The 20,245-nt window shown below is 37.6% G+C and overlaps 1 protein-coding gene across 1 annotated transcript in view; it reads left to right on the forward strand.

Annotated features, from left to right (window-relative positions):
* CNTNAP2 (contactin associated protein 2) overlaps positions 1-20,245 on the forward strand; it is a 1,845,032-nt gene that overhangs the window by 967,969 nt on the left and 856,818 nt on the right. Inside the window, exon 9 of the mRNA XM_059712082.1 lies at positions 1,161-1,310. Within this exon, the coding sequence (XP_059568065.1) occupies positions 1,161-1,310 (150 nt within the window). The remainder of the gene's footprint in view (positions 1-1,160; positions 1,311-20,245) is intronic.

A 20,245-nucleotide genomic window follows, 5' to 3' on the forward strand; every position in this document is an offset into this window, starting at 1 on the left:
ATTTTTGCATGTAAATTAACATTTTTCTTTTATTTATTTTTAATTATTAAAAACGTGAGAATATTTTTAGTTACCAGGCTGCACCAAAATGGACTGCAGAAGCCTGCCTTTTGGTCTGTAAGCTTTGCTTTGCAGACCTCAGACCAGAGCCTGGGAGCCATCATCAGCATTTTATTGATTTACTCTCATTCCATTTTTTGAGGCCTTTACCTGCTAGGCTTATCTTCAAGTTACTTCTACCTGTGGACGCTACATTATTCTACCTGGAGCCGACTAACACAAAATCACTTCCCTTGACAGAGCACAGAACTGTAAAGGTCAAAGAAAGCCATTCTGACCCTCATAAACTTCTCTGTCTCTTTGTGTTTCTTAAACTCTTTCCAGATATTTATGTTCGGTGGCCATTCTCTATATGCTCCTTAATTTTCTAATTATTATTCATAAAATAAACACATTAAACAGAAACTTTATTGCCTGTGTAATGGAGAGCTTGATAGGTTTTTTGTTTCCCAAGATCTTTATCCTAAGCATCAATGAAATGTGATTGTTAGGGGTGGGAGTTGTTGATTTATTTTTTTACTTTTTATTTATTTAAATATAACCTATTTCATTATAAAGATACCTTATTGGTAAATGATCAGATAATCCTGGTATTGTTTGCCATGCTTATTAGTGGTCAATTATCACAAATAACTATAAAAATAGTTAATTTCTATCAACTGTACTTTCCATATGTTCTTATTGAGAAAAATTAATAATGCAAAAACAGTTTATAAAAAGAGAGACATTAGACAAAAGTCATAAATCCATTTTATGATGGTAGAGGCTAGTAAAGCTAACCAGAAAATAAGTTATTAAATTAAAATGATTCATCATTACCTTCCAAACAACTTTATTTACTTCATTCATTTTCCCAAGTACCACAATGGCACATTAATATTATCTCCTTAAATTGGATTACATTATTCCTTACTTGGTTCAATGCAGAATAAAACATGATGTTAAGTAAACATGAAATACCAATTGTAAGTAGCACTGAATTTTCCTGTATTAAGATATGACTAATTTTTACTTATAAAGTTCTAACTGTTGATATTAAATATTGTTTAAACCTGAATCATCTTAAGAAAATAAATTCACTTTTATTTTGTACTTTACAGGTTCTGGGTTGAACGATGGACAGTGGCACGAGGTTCGTTTCCTTGCTAAGGAAAATTTTGCTATTCTCACCATTGATGGAGATGAGGCATCAGCAGTTCGAACGAACAGTCCTCTTCAAGTTAAAACTGGAGAGAAGTACTTCTTCGGAGGTAAAGGACTGCTATTTTTAAAATCTTTTAACTAATACATTGATAAAAATAGAGTTTCAATGAAGCTTGATTATGAAGTATTTATATTTGATTCAATGGACACAGTAGATATCAGGAAAATCAGTCATATCCCATTGTGTTAAAATAAGTGGCAAATTTGTTTCTTCATGATGAAGGTACTAAATGACATCAGCATATTATTCTAGTCCAATTCGTGTATAAAGCGTGAGATTCTGAATCTACTCATTTTCATAATACTGTACTCAAAAGTCCTTGAATTCTGTATTTGTCACCTATTCCTGTGTTTTTACCCCAAAACTTGGTGGCTTACACAGCAAGCGTTATCTCACAGTTACTCTAAATGAGGAAGTCGGGGATGGCTTAGCTGGGTTTTCCGGACTCAGGAGGCTCTCTCATGAAGTCATACCCAAGCTATTGGGTGTGGCTACATCATTGGAAGCCTGGATTTGGCTGGATGGTCTGCTTCCAAAAAGGCACACTCACTTGGTTGACAGTCAGTGCTGGTGTTGGCTGGGAGGCCTTAGTTCTCCTTCATGTGGCTCTGATCCTTCAAGAGGCCTCTCCTATAGGTGACTGGACTGAGAGAGAGGGAGCTGGAGAAGGCGGAGAAAGGGAGTAGAGGGAAGGAGCGGGGAAAGGAAAGCCATAGCAAGAGAGAGTTTCCAGGATGTAAGCCAAAGTTTTCTTACAATTCAATCTTGTAAATGGCATCCCAACAGTTTGGTTATATACAGTTTATTAGAAATGAGTCACTAAATCTAACTCACACGTGAAGGAAGGGATCACACAAGGACACAGGGGTTACTCAGGCCATCTTAGAGACTGCCTGCACACATCTTAGTTCTTAAGTAATGAAAAAATTAATAAGGAGGAGGATTCTCTTAATGATAAATTTTACTATATGTAAGAGAGTGTTGCAGCATAAACTAGAAAGTTTTCTATGTTGAGGAATGCATCCTGGAAGAAAATGATACTTTTTCATTAATGAAATATGGTGACACCTTTTATTAATGTGCTAGGTTTTTTGTCTAGAGCAATATATCTTTTATTAGATTATTGCCTTTCTCATCTTAAATCATGCAACGTGAAATCTAAACAAATACACTGCATCATTAGAAAAGGCTTTGGTTTAAACTTTAAAGATATATGTGCACATATATTTGCCTCTAAAATATAGCTATTAATATTCACATATATATTTATCTGCTTATATAAAATAAGTTTCATAGATCATTATATGTATCCATTTTTTTCTGATTATTAGAATCAGTCTACTTTAGAGCAGCCATCTCATACAGGGGTGGGCAAAAGTAGGTTTATAGTTCATTGTGAGTATGTGAAACAGAGCTTATTTTTATATTATTATTTATCAATTATTGCTATTATTTATTTGTATTACAACTGTAAACCTACTTTTAACACCCCTGTGTGTCTTGTTCCCAATTGAATCACCAAGGCTCTACAAAAATTCCTGGAATATATGATGAATAAATAATTGTGAATTAATTAGTAAGTTCTGAAAAATAAGCGAGACAAACTTTTTATTCCCTGTTCTCTGAAAGAAGAAATAGGAGCCCCAGGAACTTTACTGACTTGCCACTGAGTTTGCAGCCAGTGCCTGGACTCAAGATCCTGACTCCTGTACGAGGGAGTGTCTCGCTCTGTGTCATAGTTTGATGATGAGTGACAACTTGGAGACAGAAGTCCTGAGCTAGACCTCTGCATCTGTAATCTTTCATGGCATTTATTGGAAATTAAAACTACCGAAGTTTCAAAAGGCTCATAATAAATAGTTGATGAGTGGATGAAAGTCAGACATCTTATTGATGTGAGAAAAAGCAGCCCAATAGCCCAATAGCCCAACTGGTTTTCCTCCAAAGAGATATTTGATATGATGGGCTTTTGGCCAACAGCTGTTACTGTTGTCATAGAAAATGGATCACTATAGTCCATTGGAAAGCTGTTGATAATTCCTACCCATCCAAGTGACAGTGGAATATCTTTGGCCATGGATGAGCTTGCTGAAGGTCTAAGGCCCGTTTTGATCTATTTCCATCTAGATGGGTAAGCAAACAGCTATAACCACACATTTATGGCACAGAGCTTATAGGAGATGAGGGCTTTATAGATTGCCACTTACTTTACCAATTTTGGTTTTCAAACCAAGCAGTCTGTAGCATGTTTCTTCTCTCTTGGGTTGCTGATCTTACATTGAGAAAAGCTGTTAGCAAATGGTCTTGATGCTCCTTGGTTATATCTTCATTAGCTGAGTCCTCAGGGTGTGTAAAAATTACTAGGGGAACTCCTCACAATTCAAGTTCTCAGGTTCTTCCCCTAGAACATGAAAATGCAAGATGCTGAGAAAGTAAAGAATTCTAAACCTCAAGTGATTCTGACACCACTGGTCTAAGGAAGAGAATTGTAGATGGACCTCAGCCAAGTTGGATGCACATTGTTTTAGATTATTTTTGAAAGACAACATCAACCACTGAAAAGTGAGATAAGTAAGACGTAGCTACTTTTCAAATAGCTTTGGCACCTTGAAACAGTGAAATAAAGTCAGAGTCCAAGGTCTAGTGCACAGGTAGATTTTTGTTAAATGAATAATTGTAGCAAGTTGGCACAGCACTGTTGATGCACATGCTTCTATAAGCCCAATGAAGTCCTAGCTCTCTGACTTGCTCTACCTTGAATAACATGTTCTCTTTGGGCAGCTGTAGCACAGTTCTGGAAGCAGGATTTAGCTACACTCAGAGTCGGGCCACAGCAAGCCTACTAAGTTAGTGGCTGGCACAGGATCAATAAGTGATCCAGACTCTAGAGCAGTGGCTCTCAACCTTTCCAAAGCCACGACCCTTTAATATAGTTCTTCATGTTGTGGTGACCCCCAATTTCATTGTTACAAATTGAACATAATTAAAGCATAGTGATTAATCACAAAAACAATATGTAATTATATCTGTGTTTTCCGATGGTCTTAGGCGACCCCTGTGAAAGGGTCATTCGACCCCCAAAGGGGTCGCGACCCACAGGTAGAGAACTGCTGCTCTAGAGCCTTCTCCCGGGCTCAGGTCACAGGCCTCCCTGGGGTCATACGTCGTCATCTTACAGGCTGCAGGTGTCTTTAAAAGATGTTTTGTCAAACTACATATCCTCAATACCTTTCATTTCACCACTGAGACCTCTTTTCCAATGTCATCTATCATTTTTGCTGATTATCAAACCACTAATTTCACCAAAGAAAACCCAACCTGGCATTCAGTGAGCTGCTTGGAGGAAGAGAGCAGAAATCCTGGTTTCTGAAACAATGCTCAGGACCACCTCTGGCACCTGGCTTCCCGATTAGAACACTGACTGCCTCTGGGCTGTAACTTGAAACACACACAACCACACAAGTTCATACCATGTATGCTGAAAACGTTAAAAAAAAAAAAGTCACAGATGTTCTAATGAAAGCATCTTCGGAAACATTAGTATACGGCAGTGATGATGAACCTATGACATGCGTGTCAGAGGTGACACGCGAACTCATTTTTTTGGTTGATTTTTCTTTGTTAAATGGCATTTAAATAGATAAAATAAATATCAAAAATATAAGACTTTGTTTTACTATGGCTGCAAATATCAAAAAATTTCTATATGTGACATGGCACCAGAGTTAAGTTAGGGTTTTTCAAAACGCCAAGCTCAAAAGGTTCACCATCACTGGTATAGGGGGAAGAAATATCGACTTTGTTCCAAAAAAAAATAAGTGAGGTTTGAATCGTGCACACTTGATTTTGGATCCTGGCTTCACTTTAGTTGATAGATAACTTTAATAATTTGTTCTACTTTCTTCATCTATTACAAGGCAGTAGAATCTGCTTTGTGACATTGCACAGCATGACCTGTTAAACCCAGGGCCTGGCCCTAGGGATGCTAAATAATGACTGCCTTTCCAATTTATCTGGAGACTTTAACTCACAAAGAGACAACACTTCCCCACCCCCAGGGAAGATTCCAGATTTCACACCCTGTGCTTATCCAAAGCCTCTCACCAGCTTCTCCACTACTCAGAGTGTTTCCTCATTAAACACAAATTGTTTTCCTGCTAGCTGAAAGTTTTACGAAAAGGTCTCCTGCCCTCAAGTACTTGGTGACAGAGGCTAAAACATGTCCCTGCTTTGTTTGTTTTGAATTTAAGTCCTAGTCATGCAGCTGCTTTTGCATGGACTGCCCCACTGTTTCACACCCCTGTGAGGTTTTATCTCCTGTGCCTGTTCTGCACTAATCCCAGGGAAGATCTTGGTTCTCCTCAGTAACACTCATGATCAGATATTTCAGCACAAAGAGTTGTTTGCCTTGTTCTTTCCTGGGAATAAACAGAAAAAGAAAGTTTAAGGTAGGATATTTCTTCGGCAAAAGATAGTTTAGCTGCTTTAACTCTTCCTCTACCGCTCACCTGGAATTCCTTTTGTTAACACTTTATCAACAAATAATAATAAAATAATTAATTTATGTATTAACTGCTTGCTTGGTAATAAGCTTTCTGATCTTGGCCTGGGCCCATGGTAATAGGAGAGTGGAAAGATTTTTAAATTTCCAAATTGTCTTAGGATTGGCATATTTTATTATCCCTGTTGTTTTCATTTAAAAAGAGAAGAGGAGAGGTAAAAAGTTCCAGAGCCAATCTTATTGGAAGGGAGTTGTAAGGAACACAGTGGGAGGTGGCAGCTCTGAAGAAAGTGCCAATCCTTGCCCAGCCAGCCTGGCTCAGTGGTTGAGCATTGACCTATAAACCAGGAGGCCACGGTTCAATTCCCAATCAGGGCATATGCCTGGGTTGTGGGCTCAATCCCCAGTGTGGGGCATGCAGGAGGCAGCCAATCAATGATTCTCTCTCATCACTGATGTTTCTCTCTCCCTCTCCCTTCCTCTCTGAAATCAATAAAGATATATTTAAAAAATTAAAAGATCACATCCCTTTCCAGTTACACATCTAAACTCACCATTGCAGAGCCCTTTAATCCCACTGAATACAGTTAGTAGTTACATGGACAAGAGGCCAGAGGATTTCTTATCCCCACCTGGACTGTCAGTTTCTGCCACACATGCCTCCCCCAATAAACATTAGGTAAGAGACACTGATTGTGCTGGCCTAGAACAGCTGATCATATCAAAATGAGGGATAAGATTCTATTATTATGGCAGATATAACTTTCCAGGATCTTGAAGATAAAAATAATTGTTTATTGGATCAGGTTCCATGTTTTATCTGAGTGCAATATATGTATATGACTAAGGGGTAGCAGAGCCAGGGTTTAAGTAATTTCATTTACTAAATATTTACTGAAACGTGGCAATATTATTTGTGCTGAAGCAGTAAACCAATAAGGAAAAACAGAAAAAAAACTTGCTCTCAGAAGGTTACATTCCAGTAGAGATAACTAACAAATTCACAAATTGAGTCTATTCGGGAGACAGTGAATGAGGGCAGGCGATGGGAAGTGCTTGGGGAAGGGGCTGATAAGGATGGCCATTCAAAATAATGTGGCAGGGAAAGCCCCACTGAAGGTGGGATATTAGCAAAGAGCTCAAGGAGGTGAAGGAACAGAGTTGGAGGAGCGAGGGGTAGGGGCAACCCTGGAAGAGGGAAAGGAAGTATAACATGATGTGAAGCTGAGGGGCTTGTGGGGAGTGTGATAATTAGTATTATCATGAGGATCAGGGGTCTGGCAGGGCTTTGGGAATGTGCGTAGGCAGAGGCGGGACTATGAAGTCTTTGACTAAGTGAGATGGAAAGTCAAGTCCATATCAGCCTGGCCTCAGATAGAAGTTCGTCTATGAAAGCACTCAGAATCAGGAAGGTCTTCTAACATGAGGGCTGAGACAGATTTGGAAACCAAGGGGCAGGTGGTAGTAATAGATACCATTTATTGCACATTCACTGTTTGTGGGAAGTTGTATCTATAACTTTTTTTCCCATTTAAAAAAAAATAAAAAATGACCTCTCAAGCCACTGTTTTGAAAAAAAGACCACAGCTAAATGAGAGGGAGAGGGCAATGGTGACTGTAGCAATAATCCAAGTAAAGAGATGGACTAGGTTGTAGCTGGGTGAGGGCCATATGTGGGGGCTGGGTCGGGGAACGATCAATTCTGAAAACTATTTTTGGAAGTCAAGCCAGCAGGACTTCCCACAGTGGGACATGGGCTGTGCCGTAGGAAACGGAATCAAGAATAACACCAGTCTGCCTGATGAAAAGCCTCGGGCTTTCCCTTCCCGCCATTCCACACTTCCTCCTTCCCCTTCTAAACTTTGGGGTGCAGTTGCCAGTGTTTCCCTAAAGATTGCTTCCAACCTGTGCATCATAAACTACTGAATGTGTTGTTGTCCATGCAGGAACCTGTCATTCCTCCTCGGAAACTATGAGGATCATGAACTACCTCCCCCTCCACATACACGCACGCGCGCACACACACGCACACACACATACACACACACTCTCACTCTCACAGTTTGTTCTTTTTACTGCACCACACATGAGATATATCAGGGTCAAGAGTCTACTGATTTAAAACCATCTCAGGTAAAATAAATTCCAATAAGTCTCCATTTTGGGGACCACACCACCATTCGGAAAGGCAATTGGAGAATCCTGACTCAAAGCATGAAATCAATGGCCTCTTGAAATATTAGTTCACATATAACCTCCTCGTGCCTAGACTTCCAGCTTGAAAGTATGTCCTGATTGTAATCTTTTCCTCTTGGTCTACTTTCCATTTATGGTCCAACTCTACTGAAACTGGAGGGGTTAAGAAATAAACCATTAATTACCTTTTGAGAAATAAAATGGAAGTTAACCATTACCTATATTTACATAGTGCTAGATATCATTTATTATTATTAAAATAGATGGGTGCCCCATATTCTGTATAATTTGCCTCTCTTTGAAATACTAAGTTAGTATTCATGGTAGAGTCACTTTTTCTGACCAACTAACAATTTATTTAATTTTAAAATAACAAATGAGGAAATCACAAGTTAGAGATGACTGTAAATTGTTAATAGTGTATTTGATGTGGATTAGCTAACATTATGTAATCATTGGAATTCATTTTTCTTTTATTGCTTTTAAACCCATCATTTAATTTATTGTTCATGTTGATTTTTATTGTTCCTTTATTATTTCACCCTGGCTCATTATTAAATGTGATTTTTCCCTCCTTTTTTTGGCCAGAGGGGCTTGGTCTTCCCTTATTGTAGTGAGTTAACCTAGTAACTCTTTCTCAATTATTAGTTTCTGAAACAGAATCTGATTGTACATAAACAAATGCATGCTCATTTAAATATTCAGATCAGTATTTGCTATTCTATCCAAATTCTTTCTCCACTTAAAAAGAAAATGCAATTTCAAGCTATTTCTTTCCATTATAGGAACACTAACAGGGAGAAATGTTTCTCTTTCAGTCCAATTCCCAAAGAAATTTTGGTTGTTTTAGTTTATTTTCTAATTATGTGCATAAAAGAAAAGGGCAAAGAAGAGGAAGGGAATTGCACAATGAAATTGAACACATTAACCTCATCTGAAAGGAAAGTATTCATTATGTTGTCCCCAATTCCAAGGACCATTTCATATCCCCAATAAATAAAATTTGACTAAAGCTATGATTTTGGTTAATTATCACTAGAATTAATGTGATATTATATATGCCTTTGCCTTTTTCCTATGACTAGCTTGAATTGGGAATATTTAAACTTAAGAGAGAAGTTTAAGTAGTTTTTCAAATAAAAAAATCATGAAATTATGAAAACTTTGACTTGCAAGAATTGTCTTAACCCTGTGACTATTTATCCCTGCATACTCTGCTTTCTTGCCTCCTTACATTAATTTTTCTACTTTAAAAACTCTGGACTAAGAACATAATGTTCTGAGTGTGGAAATAATACAGATATCCCTACAAAGATGTAAATCAAAATATGATTTCTCTGTGTGCATCTTTTAGGAATTATCTTCCATATCTGAATTGCTCTGAAGTTGAAAAAAAAATTGACCAAATTTTAAAATTGACTTGTATGTCTGGTGCAAATGTGTGATATATGTCAAGTTTTTACTTGTAGACCATAACTATTTCTCCTGCTTATTCCATGTAGTTAATTTTATAATGCTTTACCCCAAAAATGAAGCAATTTATACTTTCCCTTTTCATGAGTAATGCTTCAGTTCGATGCTGTAAAGATCAGAGGTTAAGACAATTAGACTTTGGAATGTATTGGGCACAATAACTCTGAAGGATAATGAGGTTAAAGAGAAGGAGTTGGTCTGACACCTGAGGAGGAAAGAGGGAAGGACAAAGATTGCATAGGACCCCGGATTGTATCTGTGCTGGGATAGTGCTGTTTGGCTGTGGTCCACCAAAATTATCTGTTAGAATCCCATGTCACATAGAAATGGTCTGACTCGAGTTCTCTTGCCATGTTGAGAAATTGACTGGTGCGGGTGGGGGAATATGGGCTCAACAGGAGGGCATCTGTGGACTCTAAATAGACCAGCCAACTGTGACCCTCAGAGAGGAAAGGAGATGTGACCTGCAGCCCTTCTTGGCCACCAAAAGTTATAGGGTAATGATCCAAATAAGAGAAAACAAAAGATCTAGGGAGTTCTTTCTAGCAATTCTTTACAAACCAGAGAAGTTTTTTTGTGGTGGTTGTTTTCTAATAAAATTGGTATTTCTGTTTACATTTCTGATTTGCCTTGGCTGAATGAATAGAGGAAATTATTTTAAAGTACTGATTTTTAAAAATTGCTGAAAATTCAAATAATAATATGTGCAGAAACAAAACTGAAATGGAATCCAGTGTCCACAATTGGGCTCATCTGCTGTCGTTTATTTTTGTTTGCCTGTTTTTTTTTCCCCTTTAGATAGTCAATTATTTCTATGTAAACTTCTCCCTTTGAACTAGGAAGTGAGTTCTTTCTGAGTGTGTGACTCCTCCCACCCCCCTCCCACCCCCCATACCCCCTGGCCATTGTTGAGTTTTTAAAGAAGATGGCAGACTTAAAAATAAGCAAGCAATGGGTGAAGGACCTAAATAGACACTTTTCAAAAGTGGACATTCAGAAAGCCAAGAGACATATGAAAACATGCTCAAAGTCATTAATCATCCTAGAAATGCAAATCAAAACAATAATGAGGTACCATCTCACACCTGTCAGAATGGCTATCATCAACAAATCAACAAACAACAAGTGCTGGCGAGGATGTGGAGAAAAAGGAACACTCATGCACTGCTGGTGGGAATGCAGACTGGTGCAGCCACTATGGAAGACAGTATGGAGTTTCCTCAAAAAGTTAAAAATGGAACTCCCATTTGACCCAGTGATCCCACTTCTAGGAATATATCCCAAGACAACAGAAACACCAATCAGAAGGATGTATGCACCCCTATGTTCATAGAAGCACAATTCATCATAGCTAAGATCTGGAAAGAGCCTAAGTGCCCATCAGCAGATGAATGGATTAGAAAACTGTGGTACATCTACACGATGGAATACTATGCTGCTGTAAAAAAGAAGGAATTCTTACCATTTGCAACAGCATGGATGGAACTGGAGAGTATTATGCTAAGTGAAATAAGCCAGTCAATGAAAGAAAAATACCACATGATCTCACTCATTTATGGATAATTAAGACCATTATAAACTGATGAACAAAAATAGATACAGAGGCAGAGCAACATTGAACAGACTGTCAAACTACAGCGGGAAGGCCGGGGAGTGTTGGGGGGGTGGGTAAGAGATCAACTGAAGGACTTGTATGCATGCATATAAGCATAACCAATGGACACAATACACTGGGGGATAGGGGAGGCCAGGGGAAGGTCAAGGGGAGAGGAAAAAAAAAGGAGACATATGTAATACTCTTTGTAATACTTTAAGCTAGCAGTTCTCAACCTGTGGGTCAGGACCCCTTTGGCGGTCGAATGACCCTTTCACAGGGGTCACCTAAGACCATACTGCATATCAGATATTTACATTATGATTCATAACAGTAGCAACATTACAGTTATGAAGTAGCAACGAAAATAATTTTATGGTTGGGTCACAACATGAGGAACTATATTTAAAGGGCCAGAAGGTTGAGAACCACTGTTTAAGCAATAAAAAATAATTTTTTTTTTAAATAAGCAAGCATTTTTTCAGTCTGATTCATCCACTAATCCAGTGGTTCTCAACCTTGGCTGCACATTAGAATCACCTGGGAATCTTTTTAAAATCCTGATTTCAGGGCCTCATCTCTGGAAATTCTGTTTCGTTGTTACTAATGTTGTGGCCCCACCCCATAACAGAGAAACAGAATTTCCGGAGGATGAGGCCCAGAAATCAGGATTTTAAAAAAAATTCCCAGGTGATTCTAATGTGCAGCCAAGGTTGAGAACCACTGCACTAATCAAATAGAATCTTTGCTAAAATCTCACTTTTTTAGATTAACATTTTGGCAGGAGTTTGCAGGTGGGGGGGGGGGGGGCGGGGAGCAGGACTGGAGACTCTGCTTGCCCAGCTCAGTAGCCAGCTATCCCTCAAATAATTAAGAATTATTATCCACTCTCCAAGGAAACTTTATAGTAATTAGGAACTTATAAGTCTCTGGCCTTTAAGGCTCTAAAAAAGGATGAATCTCTTGTAGGGAAATTCTAAGTCTTTTTTAGTATAGAGTGGGGAGGAGGATTTGAGGCATTAGGACAAAAACTTCCTAGGTGTTCAAGTCAGATGTATTCATAGTCTGGCCCTATTTTTTTTTTTTTATCATTTTCACACATTTTCCATCAATACATCCCTAAGGCTCTCCAATATCTGGCTTTTCTGATCTCCCTTCCCTGCAGTTAAACATAATGAGTGCAGAAAATGCTACAGCACCTCCTCCAGCAAACCTGATCTGTAGGCACAGACGGGTTCTCTAGCTCTGGTTCACAAAATGCCTAAGGTTGGGAAGAGAGGCCTCCTCTGCTTTCTCGAACCCTTACTGGATCAAAGAGTGTGCAATATGAAATTTGAATGAGGATGTTCTCTGCCAGCGGTGGACCATGTGAAATTCCTACCGGGGAAAATCTAGATGTCTCAGACCATCTCCAATAAAACAAAATCCTTTAATACCATCAGAATTTTTTTCTATTATTCATGGCTATTGCACAAACTAAGTGATGTGACTCTTGAATTCAATAGGTATACATGGTTTTAGGGTTAATATTTTGAAAAAAAGAATTTATGGAATGTAAAAGGAGAATGGCTCTTAGAATACCTATAGTTAATACTATACGTGGGAATAATGTTTGCGAAAGATCAAAAGGGAAGAGAAATGTCATTTGGGCTTCAGGGTGGAATTCAGAGTGAGCAGGCTGAATGGAGCAGGGAGGACACTCAGAAGTAGAAGTAATTCTGTTAGTTGCCAGGCTAGTGCAGAAGTTAACCACTGATTCAAAGACCGTTAGGTGGAAATCTGTGTCTTTGCTAAGATAATGCATGTTTTTGAACAAGCTCCTATACCTTCATACACATAAGGATTTTCTAGGGCTCCTCTTTAAAAAGAGTATCAGGCTCATCCTTAGTAAAAATTTGACTCAGTAGGTCTGAGGTAGGGTCAATGCATTTTAACCAAGCATCCAGGTGACTTCTTTTCTGTTTGTTTGTTTTTTATGAACTATTTATTGAGATTTACATAGCACAAAATTCACTATTTACAGTGTAGAATTTAGTGGTTCTTAGTATTTTTTGCAGAGATGTGTAACCACCATCACAATCTAATTTTAGGTCATTTTTCTGATTCCAAGTAGAAAGCTCTGGCTCATTAGGAGTCCCTCCACATTCTCCAATAACATCCCCCAGCCCTAGGCAGCCCCTAATCTACTTTCTGTCTATAGGTTTGCCAATTCTGGGCACTTTATAAAAATTGAAACAATTTTTAGGTTTTTTGTTTTGTTTTGTTTTGTTTTGTTTTTACTGGCTTCTTCAGTTAACATATTGTTTTTAAGGTCTATTCAATTGTACCATTAACAGTACTTTATTTATATCTATCTGCAAATAATATTCCATTGTATGGATATACTACATTATATTTATCCATTCATCAACTGATGGACCTTTGGGTTGTTTTCACTCTTTTGCTATTAAGAATAATGCTGCCATGAATATTTGTGTACAATTTTTTTGGCATGAGCATTTGTCCTTCTTTCTCTTGAGTATAAACCTAGGAGTGATAGTCCTGGGTCACATGATAATTCTATATTTAATATTTTAAGGAACTGCTGAACTATTTTCTGGGTGATCTCAACCTTGGTTCCTTTTCCACACTTTGAGAAACACTAATTTAGGCAATAATTTGGGTATCAGGATGCAAAAGGAAAATAAATATTTGTTGGATTCTGATAATAAAAATCCTGGTTTCCATAAAATGACAACATTAAAAAATAATAAAGTGCTGGATAATGACGTGAGGTGAATGTCATTAAGTGGAAAGTTAGAAATATGAAAGAAAAAATTAGGGAGAAAACAAAAGATCTCTAAAATTAAAGAAAGATGCTCTTGTTAGGTGATGATATGGAGAAAGAAAAGTAGGAAGAGTAAAGTGTATCTTAGTAAGATTTATTTATAAACACAAAGGAAAATTTTTAAAACATGATTGAATTTCAAAAGGGTATCATGGAGAGGATAAGACCTGATTTAAATTAGCTAAAAACAGAACAAGAAACATAAAATTAAGGGAATGGGAGGGAAATAATAAAATTTGTTAGGTTTATTAAAGTACCAATGGACAAAATAAGAATCTCTTAACATAACACAGTATTTGAATGTATTTTTATTATTAAAGTCGCTAATATTTTTTTCAATTAACAAAACATGTTTTTTGCCCATTGGTTTTGCTTTCTGGAATAAGACATCCACAAACATGATGTCTCTGTTTAATAAAAGAAGCCTCCTTATTGTATCAATAATTTCAGAATTTTTAGTTAATCATGCTTCTTCTATTTTAAAAAAATTAAGCGCACATTTATATTGTTGGGGAAGTTCATCTCTGAGGATATGTCAATAATATAATAAATAGTAAACATCGACAACAATTAAATGCATTTTCCCATTTTTTGATTCTTCAAAAAATTAGTTATTGCATCCAGCTCAAATCCAATTCTCTGAGTAATGTGTAGCCCTTTCTATTAGGTCAAGATTTGGTTCTTTGTGGTCTAGTGACCTGATAACTGCAGTACACTCTTCTTTTGAAGATAAATGCATGAGAATCATACAGCCATCACTGGTCCCTAGCAATTTTCAAATCTTGCTAGGCAGCAAGAGCAAAGGGTCAGAGTATTTTTTTCCAATGCCCTCTGTGATCCACGTTTCACTCTCTGAGAGGTCCCTCCTAGTGCATTGTTCTACATGGCCTTATCTGGAAAGGTCATTCAGATTGTACCCTTCTGGTGGGTCCCATCCTGTCATAGCTGACTCCTGCTAAGGCAGATATGGTTCCTAAAACTGCTTTAGTCATGTGACTTTTGCAGGCCATGTTTGTGGTTTCCTCGGCAATATAATTCCCTCCGAAGTATGGTAGTCTTCTATTTTTTTTAAAGATAGGTCTGTGTGCAAGTAACCATATGCAAGTATCTGTTCTTGACGTGTTTTAAGCTTCCCTAATTTCTGCCAGTTCCCAATGGAGGTGTGCCACTCCCATCCTTCCTTTGCCTCCCCCTCCTCCTTTCAACCTTCAGGCTCTGAGAAAGAATGACCTGGTTTGGATTTTTTTTCTTTCATGTATTCATTTTATTTTCATCTATTTAACATTCATAGTAGGTAGTACATGACAGAAATCTGCTGGAGATCATATATTTGCAGCAAATATGGGTTAGATACTAGTATAACAAGTCCTAATGAATGAGAAGCTCTGTTCTCTTCCCTAATTTTTCAGTTTTACTCTTACCTGAAGGTAATAAAAGACATCTTGGACTATAACTTCCCTTCCTTTGAAGGCTCTCTCTTGGCATCTATGGCTTATACTTATTATGGTACTTTAACGAAGGATACAATCCTTTTCACTCTTTAAAGCACAAAAATTAGGGCTTCTCCATCAATTCAGATTTCCAATATAAGCAGAGAACACCTTCCATTTCAAACTGTTTTTTGTTGTTGGTTTTTGTGTTTGTTTGTTTGTTTGTTTTTTGTTTGTTTTTATCTAAGCCTACAGGCTGGCTAGTTCTAGACTAAGTTCATCACTCTTTTGAAGACTTTGCTGAACGCCAACTTACATCAGCATTTGAGTATTTCCTAATATTAAAAAGTTCAGCTGGCACTTGATTTGCCTTCCAAGGAACAGCCATCAACAGTATGACCACATATTTTGCTACAAATAACGAAGGCCCCAGCTTTCTGAGCCTGTAATATCCCATGCATCGGGGCCTATTGCCTACTACAGGCAATTCCATGAACTTTTTCGGTTCTTTCTTGCATAGCACCCTATTTTTAAATATTACCAAATATGGTACTAGTTTGAATCAGGTTCAACTCTGAGTGACAGACAGAGCAATGGAAAAGCAGAGTTTTCCTTCTGTCGTCTATAAAAGAAGGTAAATGTCAACTCTAAAGGCTATTACCGTGGAGGAGAGTCAGGCTTCGCTCTTCCATCCTTAGCTACTAGTATTTGCCTTTGAGCCCAAATGGCAGTTTAAACTCCAGATACTCAGTCCTAATTCGAGGCAGAAGCTGGGGGAAGAGAATGAGAGTTGTTGTCCCTCTTCTTTTAAGGCCACTCCCCTGAAGTCTCATAGTCTATATAAAACACCTCACTGGCTGGAACTCACATGGTCTCAAGGGAGATTGGGTGACCAAGTACCCAGCTCAATGTCAGTATCTATGCAAGAAGGGGAAATAAATATTGGAGGGTAATTAGAAATCTGTGTAACAACTCCCCTATTTAATATTAAGCAGTTAATATTATCTTCAAATTTGATTATAGTCTGTGCATCCAATTTTACTTTATTAAGATGGCATTCAATATTCTTATTTGCTCCTTGGGCAACTTTTGAAAATCTGTATATGGTTCCTTAACCTAAGAATATTGAATTTGGGAAATATATTTAAGTGGATTCACTTCCTTTCCAAGTTTTTAATTATCCATCCTGCCATCCTAAACCTTTTTATAACAAATAATTTAGAGTGGCTAAATTAAATTGTTTTTAAAAAGCATAAAATATCCTCTAATCCTGTATTTATATCTCTCTGCCATTTCCAATCTTATCTCTATTCCCCACAAAAACCTGATTCAATACATTTCTTGGTCTTAAATTAAGCGAGAATTTTTATTTGTGCATTCCTTACTAGAAATTACTGAAATCATTGTTATTATTCAAAAGCTTTTCTCTTTAGCTCCGAAGGCAAATGATTGTACCTTTCTGAGTTTATGCACGGTAGAGCTGCAAGGAAAAGAAGAAATGTGATCATGATGATTTAATCTGGAGAAATGGAAATTTGGAGGCCAGAACAACTACCTTTGGATTCACTAAACTTTCCATAACTTAAAAAGAAGTGAGGTGTCTCAGATGTGCAACTAGACTATAAGCTCCATGAGAGCAGGAAATATCCTTGATTGGTTCATCCCAGTATACGGAGATATATCACAGTGCCTGATGTATGGAGGGAGGGTGCTCATTAAACATTTGTTCAATGAATTAATTAGGGTAATTAACTATATCATTAAAACAGTATTCTATAAGAAATTTATATTATTGTATGCGAGGAACATCAGTGTGTATGCTTTGTACATTTTTCTGCACTCTTACTGTTTAAAAAGTGTAAGACACTCCATGCCATATCAGATATGTGATCCATTCAATCTTATAATTTTATCTCTTACTGTGAAACTTATAGGAAGGCATAGTCTCTCCCTAGACACGAACTGAGGAAGTTAAAGATGTGCTCTAGAACTGATGCCGCAGGGGTGAGTTCCTCCTGGGGACTTGAGCTCCAAGCCAATAGTGTTCTTGGCTTCACACAGGAAAGGATTCAGGACAGGAGCCTGACAAGAGATGAAAGTGGAAAAGCAGGTTTTATTGAGCAGAGAGTCTACCATCCAGTGGCAGACTCTCCTCAGGAGGGAAGGAAGAGAGACTCCAACCATCTCGGGAGGCTGAGCTTATATTTGCTCGTAGTTGCTATGGAAAATGACTGGTATGGAGAAATGGAGACTAGGAAAACATTTGGGGATTAACTTTAACCTTTACAAGGTAGATTTTGTGGTCTGTCTTCCCTACGGTATGGGTAAACAATAAGGTATGGGTGAGCAGCTATTAACTAATCTTTGCAGGATTTTTCTTTGTTCCAAAGTCTCCTCCTGGTCATCTTGCATCTTTGATCAGCAGAGTTCTGTGTCAGGCAGCATGGAGCAGGCCCCTGACTTAATTTTGTGCGTCTTTAGTTAATTTATATAGTTCTGAGGTCCCTCTCCTATGTTAGAACACCTTTGTTTAAAAAAATAAATAAATAAAGCAAAGCAAAACAAAAAAAAAAACCTCTAATTTTTTCTTATAAGAATTTCACTAAATATTTCTAAAACGTGTTATATTGTAATATTTACTTCTCCTTAGATAAGTGCATTTTCTAATTTATCATTGTTTTGCAAAAAAAAAATAGTTCTTTGAGGGCATGGAGAATGGCTTCCCTGTTTACCACTATTTTTCCACTTCTAGTATAATAGATGCTTAATACAAGCTGTACAAATAAAAAAATGTAAGAAAAAATTAATGAATGAGTAAACAATTGACTAACATTAGAATCTCAATAGAAATAATTGCTAATTGTCCTTCTGTTTGTCAGACAAACTATGGGAACCTGCAGGAACGCTAAAGCCCCAAAGCTGACTTGAAGAGTTTTGTCATGTTTTCTCCTTAAAATCAAACACGCTCTAACAGGAATATTCATTCAGTTTTCACTATGTTCTAGCAACTACTCTGAACAGTTTACTTAACTTATTAACCCTCAAGATAGCCCTATCCGGTGACTATTCTTATTGACCCAGGTAGACTTTAAGCTTCAAGTTACGTGATTTGCCTGAGGACCCTGAGATCTGAAGAGTGTGCGAGGATTTGAATCCAGACACTAACCTCCTAACCAACATAATGCGTTGTTCACTAGAATGTCTGCATTGAGTTGGCATTTTCTTAATTACTTTCCAAGTAAAATTGTAATTACTGCTTTTAATGCTCCACATAACATCCTTACATTAAAACTGAAATCAATCAGATCAGAATAAAAGGGCTGAGAAGTCAGATTAGCTCTACTTTAGAAACCTCTAAAGACAAGCTGCCCCCAGCTTCATTTCATAGCTGTCTGATGTCCGAAATGAAGAAGGTGAATCACATTTTCTCCTATTGACTTTTCTCATGGTATTTATAGGAATGAGAGTTAAGTATAGATAAGTATTTAAAAATCTGTTCTGTGATTAGTGGGGCTTTAGAAAAAAAAAAATCTCTTCTCTCCAGAGTTCTTTCCTTGTCTCTGTATAAATACTTGAAAGCTGCCTATCATGCACTCAAATGCCATTCGAAAAGGTTGATACATTAAGCCATTATCAGCCAGCAACACCTTAGCAGGAATTAATTGATCAGAAAGAGAAGGATCTTGAGAGAATTAACCATAAGGAAAACATCAGAGAGTCTAGAAGACCCAAATAAGCCAGAGCTTATGAAAATTATCTAGAGACAGTTTGTAGAAAAAACAAGTATGTTAGGACAAAAATATGATGATAATTCAGGTTGAAAATGTGGTCTCATCTTAACAAACAATAAGAAAGAAGCAAGGCAAGGTTACATCACTCATATTTTTCTTCAGTGTTCCTCCCCAGGGAAATGGATTTCAACCTGGAAAAGGAAAATGAGTGTCCGAGAAAGAACACTGGAATCTAAAATCAGTGAAGAAAAGGAGAGCTACAGCTTGTCTATAAGAACAGCTCTTAGCAAAGTATGCAGATGAGGGCTATAAATTTTAACTCTCTGTTAAAATAAAAATTATACAGTCTGTGAACTCAGCAACTAATACAGCGAGGAGTCATGATGAGCATAATTTTTTGAGCCTTCAAACCACCCTGAGTCCATGAAAGCCCAGCTGCTCCAAGTCTACAGCCATATAGATGGTCTCAGGCACAGATGTGAAACCAGCAGGGACTACTGTCAATTGTAAAGTGGGACAGGGACAATTCCTCTGCAATAATTATAAAAATTGATTATTAAACTGATGACTTATCGATATTTAGTAATTAATGAAGCAATCAAGAGCCCCACTATGGAGAAATCACTTCCTGGCATTTTTTATCATTTTTAATAAGAGTGATAGGTTGAAAGATCAAGGTGTTTTCATTGGCAAGCCATACTCATTGGAGGAGGAGCTCCACCCCCCTGCATTCACACACTATTAGAAAATACTAAAATTTTGCCTGGCTGCAGGAGTTCACCGTATCCCTCAGCTTTCTTGGGGCAAAAAATGGCCGAGAACTACAAAGACACCATAACTTTAACTTGATTTAATAAAGCCTTAGAGCAGAATCTGGACTTGAACTTTAAAGCCATAATTAAGTTCACTCGCTTTTCCTTTAATATAAAATTTTGACCTCAAATTTAATAGACATAGACCAAGAGAAAAGGAATGTTCTGTCTTCATAAAGTTTTATGGTTCTGACCTCTCCACACCTTTCTCTCCACACCTTTACTTTGTGAAGCTGAGAGGGAAAATACAACAGAATTCGGAATGGCTTGTGTCTGCTTGACCATCGCCAAGGGCTTGGGCACACCCCCCGCCCCCCAAAAAAACCCCCCCACACAGAGGTACACATGCCATATCTAGTACCACCACCATGGATAACAGAGCGAATCTGAGATGAAGGCAAGTGAACTATTACAAAA

This window comes from Myotis daubentonii, chromosome 10 (assembly GCF_963259705.1).
Source record: "Myotis daubentonii chromosome 10, mMyoDau2.1, whole genome shotgun sequence".
Taxonomy (NCBI): Eukaryota; Metazoa; Chordata; class Mammalia; order Chiroptera; family Vespertilionidae; genus Myotis; species Myotis daubentonii.